General features: G+C 48.9%; 1 protein-coding gene across 1 annotated transcript; it reads right to left on the reverse strand.

Moving 5' to 3' along the window:
* Positions 1-55: 55 nt before the first annotated feature.
* Positions 56-23,694, reverse strand: LOC123757405 (uncharacterized). Its single transcript, XM_069326990.1, has 2 exons — positions 23,238-23,694; positions 56-3,669 (listed from the first exon to the last, which is right to left on the reverse strand). The coding sequence occupies exons 1-2, from the start codon at positions 23,358-23,360 to the stop codon at positions 2,797-2,799; spliced, it is 996 nt and encodes a 331-aa protein (XP_069183091.1). The 5' UTR covers positions 23,361-23,694; the 3' UTR covers positions 56-2,796.

Raw genomic sequence — 23,694 nt, forward strand, 5'->3', positions numbered from 1 at the left:
CAGTCCCGAGCAGATCATCTTATCATATGCAAGAAGGGGGAATGATGACTCCAGCTAAAATAGTAGCTACTTTATTATAACCCTAAACCCCTCCAAATACAACATAAATACTTTACCACCTCTACCTTACGTTACCTCTCTGACTCCACTCAAGCAGGAGACGAGATTCACACACAACAAACAAGTGGTAGAGTATACGAATCCTTAAGGAATAATTTAACTTAACCTAAATGCATAAAATTATAGTAGACACGTGTTCATTGGTCAATTCGTGGATCTAATTCCATGGAACTCCAGGATATGACCAGGGTTCACAGACAAGATTACACTTAGAACAGCAGGGTGGCCGTGGTAAGGTACTTAGTTACAACTTAATTTAAGAAGAAGAGAAGGAGAGGAGGAGGGGGGGGGGGGTGACGCCTAGCCAAGACGTCCATTCTGTCCCAAGATTGCTACAAAAGAGGACGCCTTCATCCTTGCCATGTGGCTCGTTGCCTGGCTTGATCAGCTGATCCTACAGTAACCAGTTACTTATCCTCTAATACAGTATTGAATTGCCACCATTACAATTCGAAATACAAATATAACATCCTAGCTTTACAATACACTAACAAATTATTATCAGTGTAACTAAAAAACTAGGAGCATCAAAATGATCTTGCGTCTATGAAGGACACAATCGCCCGCCATTTGCATTTGAGGAACAATCCTGAGTATAAAACTACCAGACCATTAACATTCCTTCTTTTAACCAAACTTATCTAAAAACTCCATAATTTAAATAACACAAATCCAACATATAATCCAACACATTCCGGGCTTATCACACATATTGGCTATTTTCTACCATGTTCCCCCCTTTTTTTTATCTTTATTATATTTTTTTCTTTCAACGCAATTTATACTTTACGCTCAATTACTATTAAGTTTTAGTCTAAGTGCTTTTTTCCCCTCACCTCACCTTGCCCGAAACGCTATGCGTACTAGTGGCTTTAGGTATTGTATGTACTACCTCTATCTTTAAATCAAACAGAATGTTTGTACTGTAACTCTGCAACTATGTATGTACTTTTTCTAAATAAATTATTATTATTATTATTATTATTATTATTATTATTATTATTACAAAAATACATACCCAAGTGAAGGGTCCCTATTTCATCTGTCACAGTGCTACATTGGACCCAGGATCGTAATAAAGACAGGGAGGGGGTGTGTGCTGGGGTGAAGACAGGGATGGGGTGTGTGCTGGAGGTGAAGACAGGGATGGGGTGTGTGCTGGAGGTGAAGACAGGGACGGGGGGTGTGCTGGGGTGAAGACAGGGATGGGGTGTGTGCTGGGGTGAAGACAGGGATGGGGTGTGTGCTGGGGTGAAGACAGGGATGGGGTGTGTGCTGGAGGTGAAGACAGGGACGGGGGGTGTGCTGGGGTGAAGACAGGGATGGGGTGTGTGCTGGAGGTGAAGACAGGGACGGGGTGTGTGCTGGGGGTGAAGACAGGGATGGGGTGTGTGCTGGAGGTGAAGACAGGGACGGGGTGTGTGCTGGAGGTGAAGACAGGGATGGGGTGTGTGCTGGGGGTGAAGACAGAGATGGGGTGTGTGCTGGGGGTGAAGACAGAGATGGGGTGTGTGCTGGGGGTGAAGACGGGGATGGGGTGTGTGCTGGGGGTGAAGACAGGGATGGGGTGTGTGCTGGAGGTGAAGACAGGGACGGGGTGTGTGCTGGAGGTGAAGACAGGGATGGGGTGTGTGCTGGAGGTGAAGACAGGGATGGGGTGTGTGCTGGGGGTGAAGACAGGGATGGGGTGTGTGCTGGAGGTGAAGACACGGACGGGGTGTGTGCTGGAGGTGAAGACAGGGACGGGGTGTGTGCTGGGGGTGAAGACAGGGATGGGGTGTGTGCTGGAGGTGAAGACAGGGATGGGGTGTGTGCTGGAGGTGAAGACAGGGACGGGGTGTGTGCTGGAGGTGAAGACAGGGATGGGGTGTGTGCTGGGGGTGAAGACAGAGATGGGGTGTGTGCTGGGGGTGAAGACAGAGATGGGGTGTGTGCTGGAGGTGAAGACAGGGACGGGGTGTGTGCTGGAGTTGAAGACAGGGACGGGGTGTGTGCTGGAGGTGAAGACAGGGACGGGGTGTGTGCTGGAGGTGAAGACAGGGATGGGGTGTGTGCTGGGGGTGAAGACAGGGATGGGGTGTGTGCTGGGGGTGAAGACAGGGATGGGGTGTGTGCTGGAGGTGAAGACAGGGACGGGGTGTGTGCTGGAGGTGAAGACGGGGATGGGGTGTGTGCTGAAGGTGAAGACAGGGACGGGGTGTGTGCTGGAGGTGAAGACAGGGATGGGGTGTGTGCTGGAGGTGAAGACAGGGACGGGGTGTGTGCTGGAGGTGAAGACAGGGATGGGGTGTGTGCTGGAGGTGAAGACAGGGATGGGGTGTGTGCTGGAGGTGAAGACAGGGACGGGGTGTGTGCTGGGGTGAAGACAGGGATGGGGTGTGTGCTGGGGGTGAAGACAGGGATGGGGTGTGTGCTGGGGGTGAAGACAGAGATGGGGTGTGTGCTGGGGTGAAGACAGAGATGGGGGGTGTGCTGGGGTGAAGACAGGGATGGGGTGTGTGCTGGGGGTGAAGACAGGGATGGGGTGTGTGCTGGGGGTGAAGACAGGGATGGGGTGTGTGCTGGGGGTGAAGACAGAGATGGGGTGTGTGCTGGAGGTGAAGACAGAGACGGGGTGTGTGCTGGGGGGGGGGGAGACAGGAAATCCACATTCCCCCAACATACACTGGCAGGACATTATCTCTCAGGACGTTTCTGATCAACTTTCAGTTTGGCAATTCGTTCCTTGATGTTGTTACGGGCGAGGATCTCATCCCCCTTTTTGACGTATATATGATCTAAGCCCGTGGCCACTAAAGTGTATCCCATCCTCTCCATGTGAGTATGATCAAATGTCCCAATCTCGTCCTCAGCAACGATGACTCTCACGGAGATGCTGTTCGACTTTAAGAGGGAGTCCAAGATGAGGACTTCGGTGCCTTGTACGTCCAACGAGAGAAGGTCGACTGTAGAAACATTAAGCGCCAGCAGGTAAGAGAGCAGCGGGAAGCACTGCACTTGGGAATATGTTTTATCTACTGGTGAATCATTGTCTAGTATGACTACATGGTCCTTCCGCAGTTCATGACTGTGTCCGCGGTAAACCCACCAGTAACTCTTTTGAATTAATTGCCTGTCGGCGCTATGCGAAACCATGATAATTTTCTTGGGGAAGGGCTCGGAAGAAAGGCAAGTGTTTGAGGTCCAGGATTTACGATGCTTTGATCTGAGGGCTTTGTAGCTGTCCTTGTCCGGCTCAATGAGGAGTCCTCTCCATCCGAGTGACATCTCCAGCCAGAGTGTGTTGGAGAGATACACACCGTCCAGCGCTCCAGCCTCTACGAAGAACCCATCTCGCTGCTCGGAAAATATTTCTTTTAGATGGTTGAAGATCCAGGGCCACGTAAAGCTGTGCTGGCCTTCCACCAGGAAATTGGAGGTAAAGTTGTAGGGCAGGTTGGAGGGAGGGTCCAAGAAGTCGGTCCTGAGTATGTCCAAGACCTCGGGGTCGCTGGCGGGTAAAGGACCAGCTAACCTCTGCCGCAAGTCCTTCCCGCTAGCCACCGTAACCTGCATGATAATAAATTACACATTTTAGCAAAGCAGCGCCAACTGTTATATAAACAATTGTAATTTTGTATAATGCGGTAACTTCGGGTAGATTGAATTCCATTGTGACCATTTATACAACGAGTCTGACAGAACTACATTCAAGATTTTTCCAAATGTATTCCATCTTAATTCAACATTTTTTCATGAATTTATAGTTATTATTACAGTATTAAAATAATTATCATTTTTGTTTGTGACAACAATAATATTTGTTATTGTATGCAGCAGAATTGTAGTTTAAAGGGATTATATTTCTCTAATGTGTATGAGTGAATTAAGACATAACTAAATCTACTTCCATAATAATAATATCTTAGTTAAAAAATAACAAAATGGCAAAAATGACTTTTATAATTGTTTTTTAATGTTCAGTTAAAACTGAAGTTATCTGAATATCATAACTAAAAAATTAAAGTTTCAATTATGAGAGCCGTGACACACCGCAAGTTGACACAATAGTTCACAAGACTCCTCATGGTTCACAACACACACGTACATAACGCATGTGTATACGTATATAGTCATTATTAAAAACCACAGTCAAGATCCCAGTTCAAACTTTCTTACAGTTACACCAGGAAGATGAGACTGTGGCATGGGAAGCGAGGCCGTCGCTGTCCTGACCAGTCCGACTGACTGGGCTGATAAGATAGGTAATCTATGCAAAATATTCATGAATGTAGTAAAGAGCTAAACAAAACGATTCGGGGGACCATTACCAGAAGTGAAGGAGGACGGTGGAAACGTACGGTGCTGGCAGAGACCGTTACCAGACGCGGGGAAAGGTAACTTGAATGAATGGTGGCAGCAACTATCGTCCTTCAATCTTTCTACTATTCTAGCACTCTTACTTCGTACTCTTCTATCTCCTCCTTGATTTCAGTCTCTCCCTTTCATCCTAACTCTCCCTTTTTCCTGTCCTCTACCTCCCTCACCTCTCTACCACCCTTTCATCTCTCTACCTGCCTCATCCTCTGCCCTCACCTCACTTTTCATTCTTTTCCATTTTAGTATCTGGCGAATGTCACCAGAGGCCTCCCATACGGTCAGTTCTCAGACCTGTCTCGTTCCTCATATTGGAATATAATCTTCCAGACTAATTCCTCTCAGTGTTTGCCTGATAAAAAAATCTGAGGATTAACTCAGAGAAAAATAGCAAAACACTACCAGGTGATCTGGATCAATTTAGTGAATGGCCCAACAAATTACTACTTGACTGGACTAACGCCTGGACTAACGCCTGGACTAACAGTAATCGCGGCCAACCAACTCGAGCCCCTCTCAGTCAACTACCTAAAATCCCTGCTCAACATCTACAATGTCATTCTGGCGACTGGGCACATCACGAGGGCGCTCAAGACGGCCACTATGATTTGTATCTCCAAGCCAGGCAAAGACAGACATTCCCACGAGAACTACACATCGGTCTCCTTGTGGAAACAACGAGTAAATGCTTCGAGAAAATCATGTCAAATCGGGTTAACTGCTACATGGACTACCACCACCTCTATACAGAAAACAGTTTGGTTTCAGGATCCAGGATCAACCCAGCATGCTATCAATATTACACACAGAAATCATAATAGTGTGATGTATCAAATGAACAAATCCACAAGGACCGTGACGAGGATTCGAACCTACGCCCGAGAGCATCCCAGCAAACAAATCCTGGTTTGTGTCTCGGAGAGGCTGCAGGATCCAAGTAAATTCAGTAGAATTTCTAGTTGCAATTCTTATACCATGTCGTAGCTCAGTCGATTAAGGCAGCGTCTGGGATGCTCTCGGACGTAGGTTAGAATCCTCGTCACGGTCATTGTGGATATGTTCATGCTATGAACATAATATACGATGCAGTCTACAACTTTAGCGAACAAAACAAAACTGCATTAATAGCAACCAGATACTTTTTTATATTACCTTCGACAGCCTTTGGCACAAAGACCTCCTATTTTTTTTTTTTTTTTTTTTATTTAAGAGTTGTTACATTTTTGTACAGTCACTAGTACGCGTAACGTTTCGGGCAAGTCCTTAATCTTATGTTCCCTGGAATACGACCCCCGCGAAGAATCGTTTTTACAACCAAGTACCCATTTTACTGTTGAGTTAAACAGAAGCTACGGTTAAGGATTTGCGCCCAGTAAATCCTCCCCGGCCAGGATACGAACCCATGACAAAGCGCTCTTACCACTACGCCACGGAGACTACAATTCAACTATTCAATTGACTACCTTACTGCACCATAACTGGATCCTCCTGAGACTGGTTAACATCTTTCTGAAAAGCAGGCAGATTATTCCATTGTTTACCAATAGAGTAGTAGTGACATATACCCCTTCAACAGGAGCAATTCTCTTTAACCTCTTCGTCAATATTTGCCACTCCCCGTACACAACACCATCATTACCTAATTCGCCGACGACGTCATCCACTTTGTCACAGTGAGGCCGGCAGGCCAAGGAACAAAACATGACAGTGATCAGAAAGGTGAAAGAGGAACTTCCTAACACAGCAAGATGGGAAAAAGTGGAAAATAATGACCAATCCCAACAAAACAAATCCTGCTCGATAGGCTGCTGGGCCAGTTCACTCTGGCTAGCCAAAAGTGACGTTATTTTTAAGAGGACGGGTTGCATCATCATCGGAGGCACGTTGATACGGGTCCAGAACCCCCACTACGACTCTTGGCTATATGTCAAGGCTACTGAACTCCACCGAGCACAAACAAGAAGCAATAATGACCAGTACGCAACTAGCCAAGCTGTACCGCTTCATTCAGGCCCCATAGTTGTAAGCATCCATCAGTCATAGGAGACTATGGAGTTGCGCTCTGGTTATCGGTCTGGAGTGGCCTCTCCAGGGCGCTATGCCAGGGTAGGTTGAGATGGAGGAGAAGCTGTCACCCAAGCAGCAGGTCCCCCTCTTTCCACGGTGCCGAAAGTCTCCACTGGAAAGGCAAACACTAATATGATTGGTTCCAGCGTCGTCGCAGGAACTGTCAGAACGAGGTTGAAGGCAACAACGAATTGCCCTAGGGGCTCCAGTTCCGGAGTTAACCTCGAAGTTGGTAAAAGGAGGCACACGGACTCCAAACCCGGAGATCGCCGTGGTCGGGGCCGCAGAAGAACTACCCCAGTCTCCCAAAGCAGAGTTTGGGCACACGAGCCCCAGGAGGTGGTGGGCTCTACTTCCGAGTCCCGCACCTACGGGTTCCAGACAGAGATCGTCACAGTCCCCTTTCATCCTAGGCCGGCTTCCTTCAAGATCAAGCAGAAGGAAGAGTAATAATTAGTAATTAGTTATATTATCATTATAATTATTATTATCCAGGCCCCACAACACGTGCAACTCCATCTCTCCAGGAATGTCAAACACCGACGGGAGCCTAATTAATGAAAACAAAATGCGAGCACCATTCAAGTCATTACACGCCATCTCGTACATCACACCAAATACACAGGTGCAGCAGCATCTTTCATCGCCAAAAATTCCAAAGTGATTGAGCCACTACCCTGTATCTCCCCTCTGATCCTAATCCCTGCTTGAGTTTTCCTACATCCTTACCTTCCCTTCCCTGCTTACCAGCTGTGTGGTCATCGATTCCAATGGTAATATGACAATTCTCCAAGACTTTTGCTGCCAAATGGAATAGGGGAGACATGATTACCTCATACATAATTCTCAGAGAATTGATAGGTAGCAAAGCTTCGGACGGGTGGTACAGGAGCAAGGTGACAAGTGGAAACGGGTTACCTCTATGAGCAGGAGACATAAATCATTTAAGTATCAGAGTAGTAAACAAATGGAATCCATTACGAAGTAAAGTGGTGGAGGTAGAGTCCATACTCAGTTTTAAATGTAGACAAGATAGAGCCAATCATCTTGGAAAACTGTAAACGAGTCGATTGAAAATATTTGAGGCAGGACCAGAGAGGTTGGCAAGAGCAATGTGCTATGTTATAGTGGAGGCGAATTCCATGTAAACTTGTATTCACCTAGTTGTGTTTGCGGGGGTTGAGCTTTGCTCTTTCGGCCCGCCTCTCAACTGTCAATCAACTGTTTTCACTAACTACTTTTTTTTTATTTATTTTTTCTCCACGCCACGCACACACCCCAGGAAGCAGCCCGTGACAGCTGACTAACTCCCAGGTACCTATTTACTGCTAGGTAACAGGGGCATTCAGGGTGAAAGAAACTTTGCCCATTTGTTTCTGCCTGGTGCGGGAATCGAACCCGCGCCACAGAATTACGAGAAGTGCGCGTTATCCACCAGGCTACCAGGCCACCTCAACCAGGCTACCAGGCCCCCTCAACCAGGCTACCAGGCCCCCCCAGGTATACATACGGGGGTGGGGAGCTGGAGCTCATATCCTGCAAATGTACAATGGTGAACATATGTAAACACACACACACTGTTGAAGTTCACCTTTGTGAAGAACGTGAAGAACAGGTAACAAGCAAGAATAAACACCACAAAAAACATGAAGAACGATCTAATAATGCGCTGCATAATTCGCAAGTGTTGCCTTCAGGCGACTGTGTTCACTCAATGTTCCGTGTTCTCATTATCTCGCTCAAGCACCGTGTTCACTTCACAGCTGACGAATGTCTCGCAAGAATGATCCTGACCCCCACAAGTGCATTATCTTCCTGATACAGTTGTGCGCTACGTCTCGGTATGAGGGAGCAGGAATACACCGTCCTCCAAGAGGTGGACCACAGGCACAGAGGAGATCTATTAAGGGGTACCCAGCAACGCTTAATAACCTTGAAGACGCAGAGGAAAAGCTATTTTGAATTATGATTAAACTTCCTGATACGTCATACAATGGGAATTACAACGTATCCTGAGGGCACAAGTATCCTGCTGGCACATCGACCCTTCAGACACACCAATCCTGCATGCATGATACATACACAACTATCCTGCATGGAGGATAGGTGTGTCTGAGAATCTAGACAACGTAAAACGTGTGGATAAAGGCAGGGGACGAACTAGACTATCACATACGGGTTGATAATAATGGTCCAGGACGGACGGAAATGTCATCTTCTGCTAAGTGGTTTGATCATCACAGGGGACATTCACTAGCGCATTACAACTTAGATTTTGGAAAATTTGAGCCTTTTTGATATAAATCAAAACTCACGCTTCATGAAATGGTAGATTAACTTATTACAAATAATAGAACTTCAATTCTCGTACAGTATCCGTATTCTGAATTAAATATATAAATGACATCTGATCAATGTTTACGCTGTGTGACAAAACATAATAAACATCTATTATCATGAAAACAGACAATTATTTTATGTATTGACAATAGCTTCCAATTTAAAATATTGTAAATTCATAGTTACAAATAGGTATGGGTCATCACTACCGCCCACAGGATTAACTTTGTGTGCATAAAAAATGAACTAAAAAAACTAACTTCATTGGACATCTGAATTTGTTGCAGTGACATTATTTCCTTAGAGTCCTGTTGCAACGTATGCAGGATATGCAGTATGCAACGTATGAAGTTCTATAATGTTTTAATATTTCTAGTGGGAGGAGCATATGACATTAATGTTCATGCTTAGGGCTGTATCTACGTGGCGGACTTGTTTGTTTGTGTGTGTGTGTGTGGTGTTGAGGAATCAGGCTATATCTACGTGGCGGTCGTGTGTGTGTGTGTGTGTGTGTGTGTGTAGTCCCCTAGTTGTGCTTGCGGGGGGGGGGGGGCGTTGAGCTTTGGCTCTTTGGTCCCGCCTCTGGTTCCGCCTCTCAACTGGTATACAGATTCTTGAGCTTACTGGGCTCAATCAAATCTACATTTGAAACTGTGTATGGAGTCTGCTCCACCACATCACTGCCTAATGCAATTATTATGTTAACTACTCTGACATGGAAAATATTCTTTCTAATGTCTCTGTGGCTAATTTGGGTACTACGTTTCCACCTGTGTCCCCGTGTTCGTGCTCTACCCCGTGATAAATAGTTTGTCTTTGTCCACCCTGTCAATTCCCCTGAGAATTTTGTAGGCGGTTATCATGTCTCCCATCACATTACTTTCTTCCAGGGACGTGGGGGTTAAGTCCCTTAGACTTTTCTCGTAGCTCATACCTCTCAATTCTGGGACTAGTCTGGTGGCATACCTCTGAATCTTTTCTAACTTTGTCTTATGTTTAACTAGGTATGGACTCCAGGCTGCAGCTGCATACTCCAGGATTGGTCTGACATAAGTGGAATACAAGGGTCTGAGCAATTCCTTACACACGTTTCTAAAGGCAGTTCTTATGTTGGCCAATCTAACATATGCCGCGGATGATATTCTTTTGATGTGGGCCTCTGGGGACAGGTTCGGTGTGATATCAACCCCCAGATCTTTCTCTCTATTTGACTCTTGCAGAATTTCACCTCCCAGATGATGCCTTGTGTTCAGCCTTCTGCTCCCTTCGCATAATTTCATTACTTTACATTTTCCTGAGTTTAACTTTAGTAGCCATTTTCTACACCATTCCTCCAGTTTGTCCAGGTCGCCCTGAGTAGAGAGATTGAGGACTAGAGCAACGGGCTCCATTTCTGAGATGGATAAGAGATGGATGACAGATGGTGAGGAGTGATAACCGCATGATCCAGGGGGAAGGGGTGATTTCCGGTACCCTTCCCACTCTCAATGTGAGATTTTAGGGGTAACTATTGTATTTTTTAGTGACTCTAGCTCTTGGACCAGAGCAAGGATGCGAGATGGGTGACTGATGGACGAGGAGTGATAATTGTGGGACCCGGGTATGGTTTTTCGGTTATCCCATGATCGTTTAATGTGTAATTATGTGTATTTTTTAGTGACTAGCTCTTGGATCAGTACAAGCCGCAGATGGATGACTGATGGATGAGGGGCGATAATTGTGTGACCCAGGTATGGTTTTCCGGTTATCCCATGGTCATTTAATGTGTAATTATGGGGTGTAGAGACTGTCCTACACATTGGGATGGGTGAGTTGCGGGTGATGGATGAGTGTTTGCACGCTAGCTGGAACTGATGTGGTTTTTGTGGTTAACCTCAAGGGAATGGTAATATATTGAAAATGTGGGTTTAGAAAACTTAGTTTGTTTTGCCGACCATCCACTCCACTGGAGGAACGAGGAGAGATATGGATGATGGACGAGGAGTGATAATCCAGAGACCTGGGTATGGTTTCCGGTTGTCCCTGGGTAATATGTGTGATTTTCTGACTACCTCACACCCCTCTTGATTATGTACTGAAGAGGCTCTCCTACTCATGTAGTGGAGGTGGGTGATGTATGGATGGATGGATGACAGGTGTTCATGGTGCTTGAGCGTAAACGATTTGCCTAGGGCGGTTTGGGAGAGAGGGAGGGGGGGGAAGGGGAGGACCGCACCTCCTCCTAGCCAGGTGTGTTGCCACCTAATTACCGCCGCGCCTCACCTCACAGCTCCTCACTTCGCCGCGCCTCACCTCCCCGCACCTCATCTCACCTCGCCACGTCTCACCGCTCCTCATGTACCTCGCTGTGCCTCACTTCGCCGCGCCTCACCTCGCCGCGCCTCACCTCGCCGCGCCTCACCTCGCCGCGCCTCACCTCGCCGCGCCTCACCTCGCCGTGTCTCACCACGCCGCGCCTCACCTCGCCTCATCTCGCCTCACCTCGCCGCTCCTCGCCTCGCCGCTCCTCACCTCGCCACGCCTCAACTCACCACGCCTCACTTCGCCACGCCTCGTCTTGCCGCGCCTCGTCTTGCCGCGCCTCACCTCGCCACGCCTCACCTCGCCACGCCTCGTCTTGCCGCGCCTCACCTCGCCACGCCTCAACTCGCCTTGCCTTGCCACGCCTCACCTTGCCGCGCCTCACCTCGCCGCGCCTCACCTCGCCACGCCTCGCCGCGCCTCACCTTGCCTCACCTCGCCGCACCTCGCCTCACCTTGCCGCTCCTCACCTCGCCACGCCTTATCGCGCCTCACCTCGACGTACCTCACCTCGCCGCGCCTCACCTCGCCGCGCCTCACCTCGCCACGCCTCACCACGCCTCACCTCGCCACGCCTCACCTCGCCACGCCTCACCTCGTCTTGCCGCGCCTCACCTCGCCTTGCCTTGCCGCGCCTCACCTCGCCACGCCTCAGCTCGCCTCGCCTCGCCTCGCCTCGCCTCGCCTCGCCTCGCCTCGCCTCGCCTCACCTCGCCACGCCTCACCTCGCCACGCTTCACCTCGCCTCGCCACGCATCGCCTCACCTCGCCACGCTGCAACTCACCTCGACACGCTTCACATCGCAACGCCTCACCTCGCTGCACCTCACCTAGCCACGCCTCACCAAGCAACGCCTCACCTCGCTGCACCTCACCTAGCCACGCCTCACCAAGCAACGCCTCACCTCGCTGCACCTCACCTCACCACGCCACGCCACACCTTGCCACGCCTCACCTCGCCATGCCTCACCTCGCCTCGCAGCGCCACGCCTCACCTCGCCGCGCCTCGCCTCGCCTCACCTCCCCGTGGCGCCATGTCCACACCCATTACTTTCTTATCGGGTCGGCAAGGCCTCCCTACTGAGTTAGTTGGGTAATTCCTCGCTCTAGTGATGTTGTGGTTAGTGCGTTCAGGTAGACATTGGTTATTAAGAAATGCTTCACCTCTCACAACACCGCGCCACATGAAAACACCCAGGTTCAACAGAGAAGGTATATTACACTACAGATCTCCCTTAGGGATAATTCTTAGACGCTTCCCTGGTACACCAGCGTTTTCCCGCTCTTACCAAAATCTCCAGGACAGTCTAGCGCTGGGGATCCTTCCGCACTGCCAAAACCACAACTCACAACTCCCGTCTCACAACACACAAACACAACTCACAACACACAAACACAACTCGCAACACAAAACAACACAAACACAACTCACAAACACAACTCACAAACACAACACGCAAACACAACTCACAACTTGCTTCTCACAACACACAAACACAGCTCACAACATGCAAACACAACTAACAACTCCTATCTCACAACACACAACTCACAACACAATCACACAAACACACACAACACAAACACACACAACACAAACACACACAACACACAAAACACATACAACACACAAAACACAACTCACATCACGAAACTCACAACTCACAACACACAAACACAATTCAAAACACAACACAATTCAAAATACACAAACACAACTCACAAAACACAATTCGCAACATACAACACACAAACACATCTCACAACTCACACCACACCACACACACACACACACACACACACACACACACACACACACACACACACACACACACACACACACACACACACACACACACACAAAACACAAACATAGGCAATGTATCACAACATGCAAACACATCTCACAACACGCAAACACAACACACATCAGTAGGAATATAGACCTCCAAGTTCACCAGGACATCTGTTGTGCTGCGGCACTTGCTGAAACTAAATTGAGAAGGAGAGAGGTGGTGATGGTGTTCCAGGAACCTCATCAGACAAACGTTAACCAAACGTTCAAAGAGTTTGCAGACACAACTTGCGAGGGTAATAGAGCGAAAGTCCTAAGGGGATGTTCCCAGAGACCCTGGTTTGCGAATAGGGAGGACAACGGCATCGAGCCAGTCCTCAGGGACTGACGACGACTCCCAGATCCGATTATACAGACTCAGTAAATACTAAGACGTGCACGGAGGGAGATGGCAAAGCATCTCATAATGAATGCCATCGGAGCTCGCTGCCGTAGAACCGCAGAGGGCCAGGGCAGAACGAAGTTCAGAGAGAAAGGGATAGTTATAGGGAAGTCGAAGACGAGTGCAGAAATCTAAAGGACGAGATTCAAGGACAGGTTTACGAAGAAGGAAAGATTGGGGAAGTTGAAGACCAGAGCTAATAGAAGAAAAATTGGAACTCAGTTCGGTAGCGACCTGCAACGGGTCCACCACAAGAGTACCACGGAGGTGAAGGACCGGTGAAACATCGGGAACGAACTTACCCGCTGTCTTGCGGACACGCTTCCAGATAAGTGGCAGAGGAGTTTCGGACATAATCGTGGAGACACAAGACGCCTAACATTCACGTTTAGCCGTACGGATGGCCCTACGAGCCACCGTACTCACCTTCCGAAAGAAAAGTAAAGAATCGGCCGTCTGCCGACGGCGGTGTCTCTTCCAGCCTGCACGCTTACAGCGGACAGCCCAGCACAGTCTGCATTCCACTAGGGAATGTACTTCCGTGGACCCCGAGAGGAAGAGCGAGGAATAGAGCTGAGGGCAGCGTCGAAGACAGTGTCATGAAAAAGGAGGAGAGAGCGAGAGAGGAGGCAGAGAGGAGAGGCAGAGAGGAGAGGTCAGAGAGAGCAGCACTGAGGGTAAATAGGTTCCAGTCCGCTTTAGCAAACTGCCACCTAGGGAAGGAGAGGGGAGGGTGAAAAGAGAAAAAGGTAACAAGGATGGGGAAATGGTCACTGCCATGGAGGTCATCAAGAATCTGCCACGTGAAATCTAAGTAAAGAGAAGACGAGCAAAGAGAAAGATCAAGACAGGAAAGGGTGCGAGTACTATCATCCTCTGTTTCAATCCTCCTCATAATTTTTCATCATCGGCAAACATTGAGAGAAACGATTCTATACCTTCTGGGAGATCACTTACATATATCAGAAACAGTATAGGTCCAAGCACTGACCCCTGCGGGACTCCACTTGTAACGTCTCGCCAATCTGAGACCTCACTCCTCACACTGATTCGTTGTCTCCTGTTGCTTAGGTACTCCTTTATCCAATGAGTACCTTCCCTTTCACTCCAGCCTGTATCTCCAGCTTTTTCACTAGTCTCTTGTGTGCTACTATATCAAAGGCTTTCTGACAATCCAAAAATATGCAGTCTGCCCACCCTTCTCTTTCTTGCCTTATTTTTGTCGCCTGGTCTTTGCCTTGCTTGCCTCTCAACCGTCAATCAACTGGTGTACAGATTCCTGAGCCTACTGGGCTCTATAGCCTACTGTGTGTGTGTGTGTGTGTGTGTGTGTGTGTGTGTGTGTGTGTGTGTGTGTGTGTGTGTGTGTGTGTGTGCATGCGTCCTTTCTCTTAATGTGCTGGAGTGCACAAGAACTCTACTTTTGGGCTGGTCATCTGTAGGTCAGCGCTGAACACGCTTGAAGGTCAAGAGAGGCGTTCAGACAATGTGGAGTCTGGCGAAAGTAAGTGAGCAAGAGAGCACGCGCGTGTGAGAGAGAGAGAGAGAGAGAGAGAGAGAGAGAGAGAGAGAGAGAGAGAGAGAGAGAGAGAGAGAGAGAGAGAGAGAGAGGGGGGGGAAGAGGGAAAGAGGGAGGGGGAAGAGGGAGGGGGAAGAGGGAGGGGGAAGAGGGAGGGGCGGAGAGGGAGAGGGAAGAGGGAGGGAGAAGAGGGAGGGGGAAGAGGGAGGGAGAAGAGGGAGGGGGAAGAGGGAGGGGGAAGAGGGAGGGGGAAGAGGGAGGGGGAAGAGGGAGGGGGAAGGGGGAAGAGGAAGGGGGAAGAGGGAGGGGGGGGAAGAGGGAGGGGGAAGAGGGAGGGGGGGAAGAGGGAGGGGGGAAGAGGGAGGAGGAAGAGGGAGGAAGAAAAGGGAGAGGAAGGGGGAAGAGGAAGGGGGGAAGAGGGAGGGGGAAGAGGGAGGAGGAAGAGGGAGAGGGAAGAGGGGGGTAGAGGGGGGGAAGAGGGAAGGGGGAAGAGGGAGGGGGATGAGGGAGGAGGAAGAGGGAGGGGGAGGGGAAGAGGGAGGGGGGAAGAGGGAGGGGGAAGAGGGTAGGGGAAGAGGGTAGGGGAAGAGGGAGGGGGATGAGGGAGGAGGAAGTGGGAGGGGGAGGGGAAGAGGGAGGGGGGGAAGAGGGAGGGGGAAGAGGGAGGGGGAAGAGGGAGGGGGAAGAGGGAGAGGGAGGGGGAAGAGGGAGGGGGAAGAGGGAGAGGGAGGGGGAAGAGGGAGGGGGAAGAGAGAGGGGGAAGAGGGAGGGGGAAGAGGGAGGGGGAAGAGGGAGGGGGAAGAGGGAGGAGGAAGAGGGAGGGGGGAAGAGGGAGGGGGAAGAGGGAAGGGGGAAGAGGGAGGGGGTAAGAGGGAGGGGGAAGAGGGAGGGGAAGAGGGAGGGGGAAGAGGGAGGGGGAAGAGGAGGAAGAGGGAGTGGGAAGAGGGGGAAGAGGGAGGAGGAAGAGGGAGGGGAAGAAGGGGGTAGAGGGGGGGAAGAGGGAAGGGGGAAGAGGGAGGGGGATGAGGGAGGAGGAAGAGGGAGGGGTAGGGGAAGAGGGAGGGGGGAAGAGGGAGGGGGAAGAGGGTAGGGGAAGAGGGTAGGGGAAGAGGGAGGGGGAAGAGGGAGGGGGATGAGGGAGGGGGAAGAGGGAGGGGGAAGAGGGAGGGGGAAGAGGGAGAGGGAGGGGGAAGAGGGAGGGGGAAGAGGGAGGGGGAAGAGAGAGGGGGAAGAGGGAGGGGGAAGAGGGAGGGGGAAGAGGGAGGGGGAAGAGGGAGGAGGAAGAGGGAGGGGGGAAGAGGGAGGGGGAAGAGGGAAGAGGGAGGGGGTAAGAGGGAGGGGGAAGAGGGAGGGGAAGAGGGAGGGGAAGAGGGAGGGGGAAGAGGGAGGGGGAAGAAGAAGGGAGGGAGAGGGAGGGGGAGAGGAAGGGGGGAGAGGGAGGGGGAAGAGGAGGAAGAGGGAGGGGGAAGAGGAGGAAGAGGGAGGGGGAAGAGGAGGAAGAGGGAGTGGGAAGAGGGGGAAGAGGGAGGAGGAAGAGGAAGGGAGGAAGAGGGAGTGTGAAGAGGAAGGGGGGAAGAGGGAGGGGGAAGGAGGGGGAGAGGGAATTCAAGAGAGAGAGAGAATACAAACGAGGGTGAGAGAGAGGGAGATAGCCAGGAGGAAGGACAGGGTGTAGGAGAGAGGAAGTGTGAGTTGCGAGAGAATGTGAGTGCGACAGGGTGAGGCAGGGCGTCAACATGTTACCTATAGTGGGGGAGCTACTATAGGTAACCCCTCCCATGTACATGGGCGGGGGAGATACTCCTGTAGTTATGGTCATGGTCTTACTCCTCTTCTGCCTGGTGTGGGCGTCGGGTGCAGTTGCAGATCAGAGTGGGTGTGGTATAGTATTGGTGGGGTACCGTGGGCGTGGTGTGGGCATGACATCGTATGGGAGTAGACTAGGATGTGGATAAGCATGTTCTACTCCCCCCCCCCCCCCATCCCAACGTGCATCATGTGTGTCCATCAAACACACGCCACCACACCTACATACACGAGCCACACATGTACCCCTCAACACACACACACACACACACCAAAGAGCCAAAGCTCAACCCCCGCAAGCACAAATAGGTGAGTACACACACACACACACACACACACACATATATAATTGTCATCCAAGCACATACCCCCACATGTTCTTCCCCCCCCCCCTCCTCCACACACACGCGCAAACACATACCACACCCTTCACCCCACACCTGTTCCCCAACACATGCCCACACCTGTCACCCAACACACACGCCGCACCGGACGCCACCAGACACCCCACAAAAGGACGTAAAAAGGACACACACATGAACGCAAGTCGGACACACGCGGAAGCGCAGACGACGCATAAGGCCGCATAGATGACGCATAAGGCCACGTAGACGACGCATAAGGCCACGTAGACGACGCATAAGGCCACGTAGACGACGCATAAGGGCGCGCAGACGACGCATAAGGGCGCGCAGACGACGCATAAGGGCGCGCAGACGACGCATAAGGGCGCGCAGACGACGCATAAGGCCGCGCAGACGACGCATAAGGCCACGCACAAAGGAACAGCAGACACTGATGCATCCCGGACGGGGCACTCAACTAGCGCACACACTAGAGCTGAGCGCCTGCTGTATCACCAAACAGGACTGCACGGCACAGGGCAGGGTGCAGCGTAGCACACACGGGGCGGAGTGTATAGTGACACTCACACACGGGGCGGAGTGTATAGTGACACTCACACACGGGGCGGAGTGTATAGTGACACTCACACACGGGGCGGAGTGTATAGTGACACTCACACACGGGGCGGAGTGTATAGTGACACACACGGGGCGGAGTGTATAGTGAAACACACACGGGGCGGAGTGTATAGTGACACTCACACACGGGGCGGAGTGTATAGTGAAACACACACGGGGCGGAGTGTATAGTGACACTCACACACACGGGACGGAGTGTATAGTGACACTCACACACGGGGCGGAGTGTATAGTGACACTCACACACACGGGACGGAGTGTATAGTGACACTCACACGGGGCGGAGTGTATAGTGAAACACACACGGGGCGGAGTGTATAGGGACACACACACGGGGCGGAGTGTATAGTGACACTCACACACGGGGCGGAGTGTATAGTGACACTCACACACACGGGACGGAGTGTATCGTGACACACACACACACGGGACGGAGTGTATAGTGACACTCACACACGGGGCGGAGTGTATAGTGAAACACACACGGGGCGGAGTGTATAATGACACTCACACACACGGGGCGGAGTGTATAGTGACACACACACACGGGGCGGAGTGTATAGTGAAACACACACGGGGCGGAGTGTATAGTGACACTCACACACGGGGCGGAGTGTATAGTGACACTCACACACGGGGCGGAGTGTATAGTGAAACACACACGGGGCGGAGTGTATAGGGACACACACACGGGACGGAGTGTATAGTGACACACACACACACGGGACGGAGTGTATAGTGACACACACACACGGGACGGAGTGTATAGTGACACACACACACGGGGCGGAGTATATAGTGACACACACACGGGGCGGAGTGTATCGAATCAGATACACCAAATTCTCCTATATGGCTTCAGCCCGGCCTCCAAACAAAGACCCAAAAGTGATTCCATGCACCCGCTAACAACCCGTCCTCGACTCAAGTCCATTACATCCAGCGGTCAACCCCACAGACGCATTCATAAATTTTAACATGCTGTTCATTCAAAACGGTAATTTTCTCAAGTATAAATTAATATTATAACATATTAGCATATTGTGTATATATAGGCATAGGATAGGTTAGGTTAGGTGTTTAGGTTCTGTTGGCGATTATTTGTATTTGTAGTACGTTGGTGAAGCATTTATAACGTTGTGATTCGAACAAAATTCGTCAGTGAAGCACTTGTTCCGGATATGTTCGAACGTCAGCAGTTGTGAGTCGTGTGTAAACCGCTTTTCATCCATAAACAGGGGGTTTGGCGGGTGCATGGAATCACTTTTGGATCTTTGTTTGGAGGACGGGCTGCCTCACAACTGATTTCGTTCGAACACTTCCGGAACAAGTGCTTCACTGACGAATTTTGTTTGAACCACAACGCTGTAAATGCTTCACCCACATACTACAAATACAAATAATCGCCAACAGAACCTAAACACCTAACCTAACCTATGCCTATATATGCCCAATATGCTAATATACTATAATAACTTATATTTGAGAAATTTCCCGTTTTGAATGAACAGCATGTAAAAATTTTTGAATGCATCTGTGGGGCCGACCGCTGGATGGAATGGACTTGAGTCGAGGACGGGTTGATGGCTTGGTAGGGGGGACATATGACAGATACAGGAACAGGTAGCAAGTGTACTGTGACAGGAACAGGAACAGGTAGCAAGTGTACTGTGACAGGAACAGGTAGCAAGTGTACTGTGACAGGAACAGGTAGCAAGTGTACTGTGACAGGAACAGGTAGCAAGTGTACTGTGACAGGAACAGGTAGCAAGTGTACTGTGACAGGAACAGGAACAGGTAGCAAGTGTACTGTGACAGGAACAGGTAGCAAGTGTACTGTGACAGGAACAGGAACAGGTAGCAAGTGTACTGTGACAGGAACAGGTAGCAAGTGTACTGTGACAGGAACAGGTAGCAAGTGTACTGTGACAGGAACAGGTAGCAAGTGTACTGTGACAGGAACAGGTAGCAAGTGTACTGTGACAGGAACAAGTAGCAAGTGTACTGTGACAGGAACAGGAAGCAAGTGTACTGTGACAGGAACAGGAACAAGTAGCAAGTGTACTGTGACAGGAACAGGAACAAGTAGCAAGTGTACTGTGACAGGAACAGGAACAAGTAGCAAGTGTACTGTGACAGGAACAGGTAGCAATTAGTGTACTGTGACAGGAACAGGTAGCAAGTATACTGTGACAGGAACAAGTAGCAAGTGTACTGTGACAGGAACAAGTAGCAAGTGTACTGTGACAGGAACAGGTAGCAAGTGTACTGTGACAGGAACAAGTAGCAAGTGTACTGTGACAGGAACAGGTAGCAAGTGTACTGTGACAGGAACAAGTAGCAAGTGTACTGTGACAGGAACTTGTCACAGTACACTTGCTAACGAGTGACAAACAAGAGCTTGAGGGACTGGCAACCTTATCGCTCGTTGTTTGTTTACGTCAGTGAGACTTACTGTAGTGACGAGGAAGACTGGGAAGGAAGGAAGGAATTGGAGGGGAAACGCACCAAGCCATTACGACCATATAGCACTGGGAAGGGGACAGGATAAGGATTTGGGATGGAACGAGCGGAAGGAATGGTGCCCAACCACTTGGATGGTCGGGGATTGAACGCCGACCAGCATGACGCGAGACCGTCGTTCTACCGTCCTGTCCAAGTGATTGGGAGGAAGACGGGGAAGTGCAGCACGCCACAACAGACTCTACTGCAGAGTGCTGCAAAGGCTATTCTCTCCTGGCCGCCCTCAGACTCTCCACCCTTTATTATAATCTGTGGGCGCTTATAATTCATTCCTATTGTCTGGGGACAGGAAGCCTGTGTATATATACACGTTGCTTATATCGAGGACCACCCAAGCTCTAACTATACTGACTCTCTCCCCCCCCTGGAAGCAATCACACAAGTTACCTAAATCCTGAGTACCTATTTACTGCCCCAGTGAAGAGATGCATTAGGTGAAAGGAAATGTGCCCAACCATTTCTGTCCCGTCTGGGATTCGCGATTTAGAGTGGAGAGCTCTACTGGTCAGACTCTCCTGAAGAGAATAACATGCCCGAGCTCCTCCAAACTACGCGGGAACATTCCGATGCGCCATATTTTGTGCTTGTAACGGTAAAGCTTCAGCTCTTTGGTCCCGCCTCTCAAGCTTCAGTCGACTGGAATAAAGGACCAGGGTTCATCGAACATTTACTCATACAACCACTAATGAAACCCATATATCTTTCTTCAATCTTGGCGGCTTTCTTTATATTTATTAAACAGTTGACGAACTTGGAAACTTTACAACCCAAGGATATTGTTATCAACAACTTCGGTACTGCTGCTAAGTCCATATAATTTCGAAGTCCATGTTGGTTTGATGTAAACCAACCCGCCATAATCGAGAACGGATGTACAGGTTTCGTAAGCGGTTGCGAAAATGGTTGACAAATCTGGTCCAGGTATCTGAGCCAACTGGTTGCCATGTGTACATTTGTGGCGTGTGTGTGGCGCGCCTCCTGTAGTGCATCGCACTCCTCCACGACTCCCACTCTTGAGCACTTCTTTCTAATGATTATGGCTTATTTGGGTTCTTTGTTTCCATATTTGTTCCCTTGTTGTACTCCACATTCTAAATTGTTCCATTCTACCCTATCAAACTCCACCGGAGAACCTTGATTCACCTTAACTGTGGCATAGAGGAATACACCTCACTGTACATGTAAGTCACCGGTATGTAAGTACTGATAGGGGAAATACATGAAGCTTGTTAGGCTTACTGAGCAACCCGACTCGTATGGTCGCTTCAGTAAGATTTTATCCCATGTGTTTAACAACTTCTGCTCTGTTGAATCTAAGTTGAAATCTTATTGGGTTTGTAACTGTGCACTGTGTTAGATAATGTTCCAGTGGTCTGTCGGGCATTTCTCCACAGTGTTGACATTTTCTCTCATCTTCTGGTACCTGTAAGCCTATTTCCCACGCACATTTCCTTGGGTATCTAAGCCTGATGCGATGTAAGTGTACCTCTGTTGTTCTACTACTCCCTTTCATCAAAATAAGTGGTTCGTAGTTAAATTCTTGTACCAACCCGCAGATCCTGATATTGCAACTGCTGTGTTGTGGTCACTGTACATCATCTCCATTGCTCTATTTCTAATTACTTTCTTAATCTGTGATAGACTCTGTGGTATATAAATGTCTATATTTCTTTGCTTAGTTGCAAGTTTTGCAGCTTCGTCTACAATATCATTTCCTATTATTCCCACATGGCTTAGCATCCAGTTAATAAGTACCCGACGGCCTTGTCGTTTGAGTGTTTGCATTAATGATATGACATTTGTTATCAGATGGATGTCATGTATGTGTTCTTGTTGCAAGGTTTCAATGGCAGTTCTCGAATCTGTATGTATAACATGTTGTCGGTGTTCAGCAAGAGCATGTTCCAAAGCCTTTTGAATGGCTAGCATCTCTGTTTGTAAAGTTGAACACCCGTTTGAGAGTCTCCAACTATTTACAGTTTCCTGCCTTAACTGCAGCTCCGGTTTCTTGTCGATTAATGTATATAGAAACACTGAGATAAGGACGGTTCCTGAACAAATAGTATGGATGTGTCACAACGTTAAGATTGATGATATTCTGGAAGGGGAAGGGATTATCAGGAGAAAGCGCTAAGCCATTACGACTATATCGCACTTGGAAGAGGTCTGGATAAGGATTTGGGATGGGACGAGGGGAAGGAATGGTGCCCTGCCACTTGGACGATCGGGGATTGAACGCCGACCTGCATGAAGCGAGACCGTCCCTCTACCGTTCAGCCCAAGTAGTCGGGCACAAAATAGCCAAGTCTTAAAGATTTGCAATAACTAGAAATGGGTAAAAAAATTAAACAAGCTTGGGGATTTAACATCTACAATTAATAATTAGAAAACGGGGGAAACAATTACAGGCCTAAATAATCAAGTAATATAAATGTTAACGGGATAAAAAATTGAAAACTGAGAACATTAAAAGCTAAGCAACAGATAAATACAGGTAAAAAAAACCTAGACTAGGATTCATCAAGCATTTAAAGGACAGCTCACGAAACTTGTACATTTTCCCACGGTTAAAGTGACTCAATCTGTATATATTCAACAGTTTACTGGGACATAATATGTCATTCTCGACCCAAGGTTGTTATTGTTGTGGAAAACCTCGAAGTGCTTCAGACCTCAAACCGTTTACTATATGCAGACTAGGCTGCCATAATTTAGGAAAGCTGTACAGGTTTCGTTAGTGGACACTTACATGCTTCATGAATCCTCTCCCAGAGAACTAATAGTGAATAAAGCAAGCAGTATGAGAGAATTTAATTAAGATAACAGTAACTACTAATGAAATGTAAGGAAAATGACTATATAAGAGGTACGCGCTAATGAATGTGACAATTATTGAAGAGGACAGGAATTAAAAGTAATTTGAAATTACAAAATTACATAGTGAACGGAGCAGAAGGCAGGAGAAAAGTATTTATATATAATTACAAGAGTGATCCCACTGAAGGTCCCCACGACCGTCCCCAGCGGAGGAACCGTCATCTTGCAAGACTGGACACTCGACTGTGTTATCTCTTCATTTTCAGACACGACAACTTCAACACTGTCCATGCTGCTGATATCCTTTTTAACTTTCTAGACACACAACCTTATATTTGCCACCATTAATTAAAGGGCATTATGTTCTCTTCCAGTCACTTGGTAGCCTATTTATTTATAAATTTTTCAGCTATTTTGTCTTTGAATTAATTTCCAGTCCTATTATAGTATTTTAGTGCCATTAGCAAATGTGCAAATGTTATTCAAATTTGTGTCTAAAGCGCTTGAATTTATAACCTCTAAGGTCATTATACAACAGAGGTCAAGGGTCCTGCTAGAGCAATGCGATCAGGTCGGACTTGACTCAGATAATGCCGACTTGTTTACATTGAAATAACAATACCCT

The sequence above is a fragment of the Procambarus clarkii genome, chromosome 19 (genome assembly GCF_040958095.1).
Source record: "Procambarus clarkii isolate CNS0578487 chromosome 19, FALCON_Pclarkii_2.0, whole genome shotgun sequence".
Taxonomy (NCBI): Eukaryota; Metazoa; Arthropoda; class Malacostraca; order Decapoda; family Cambaridae; genus Procambarus; species Procambarus clarkii.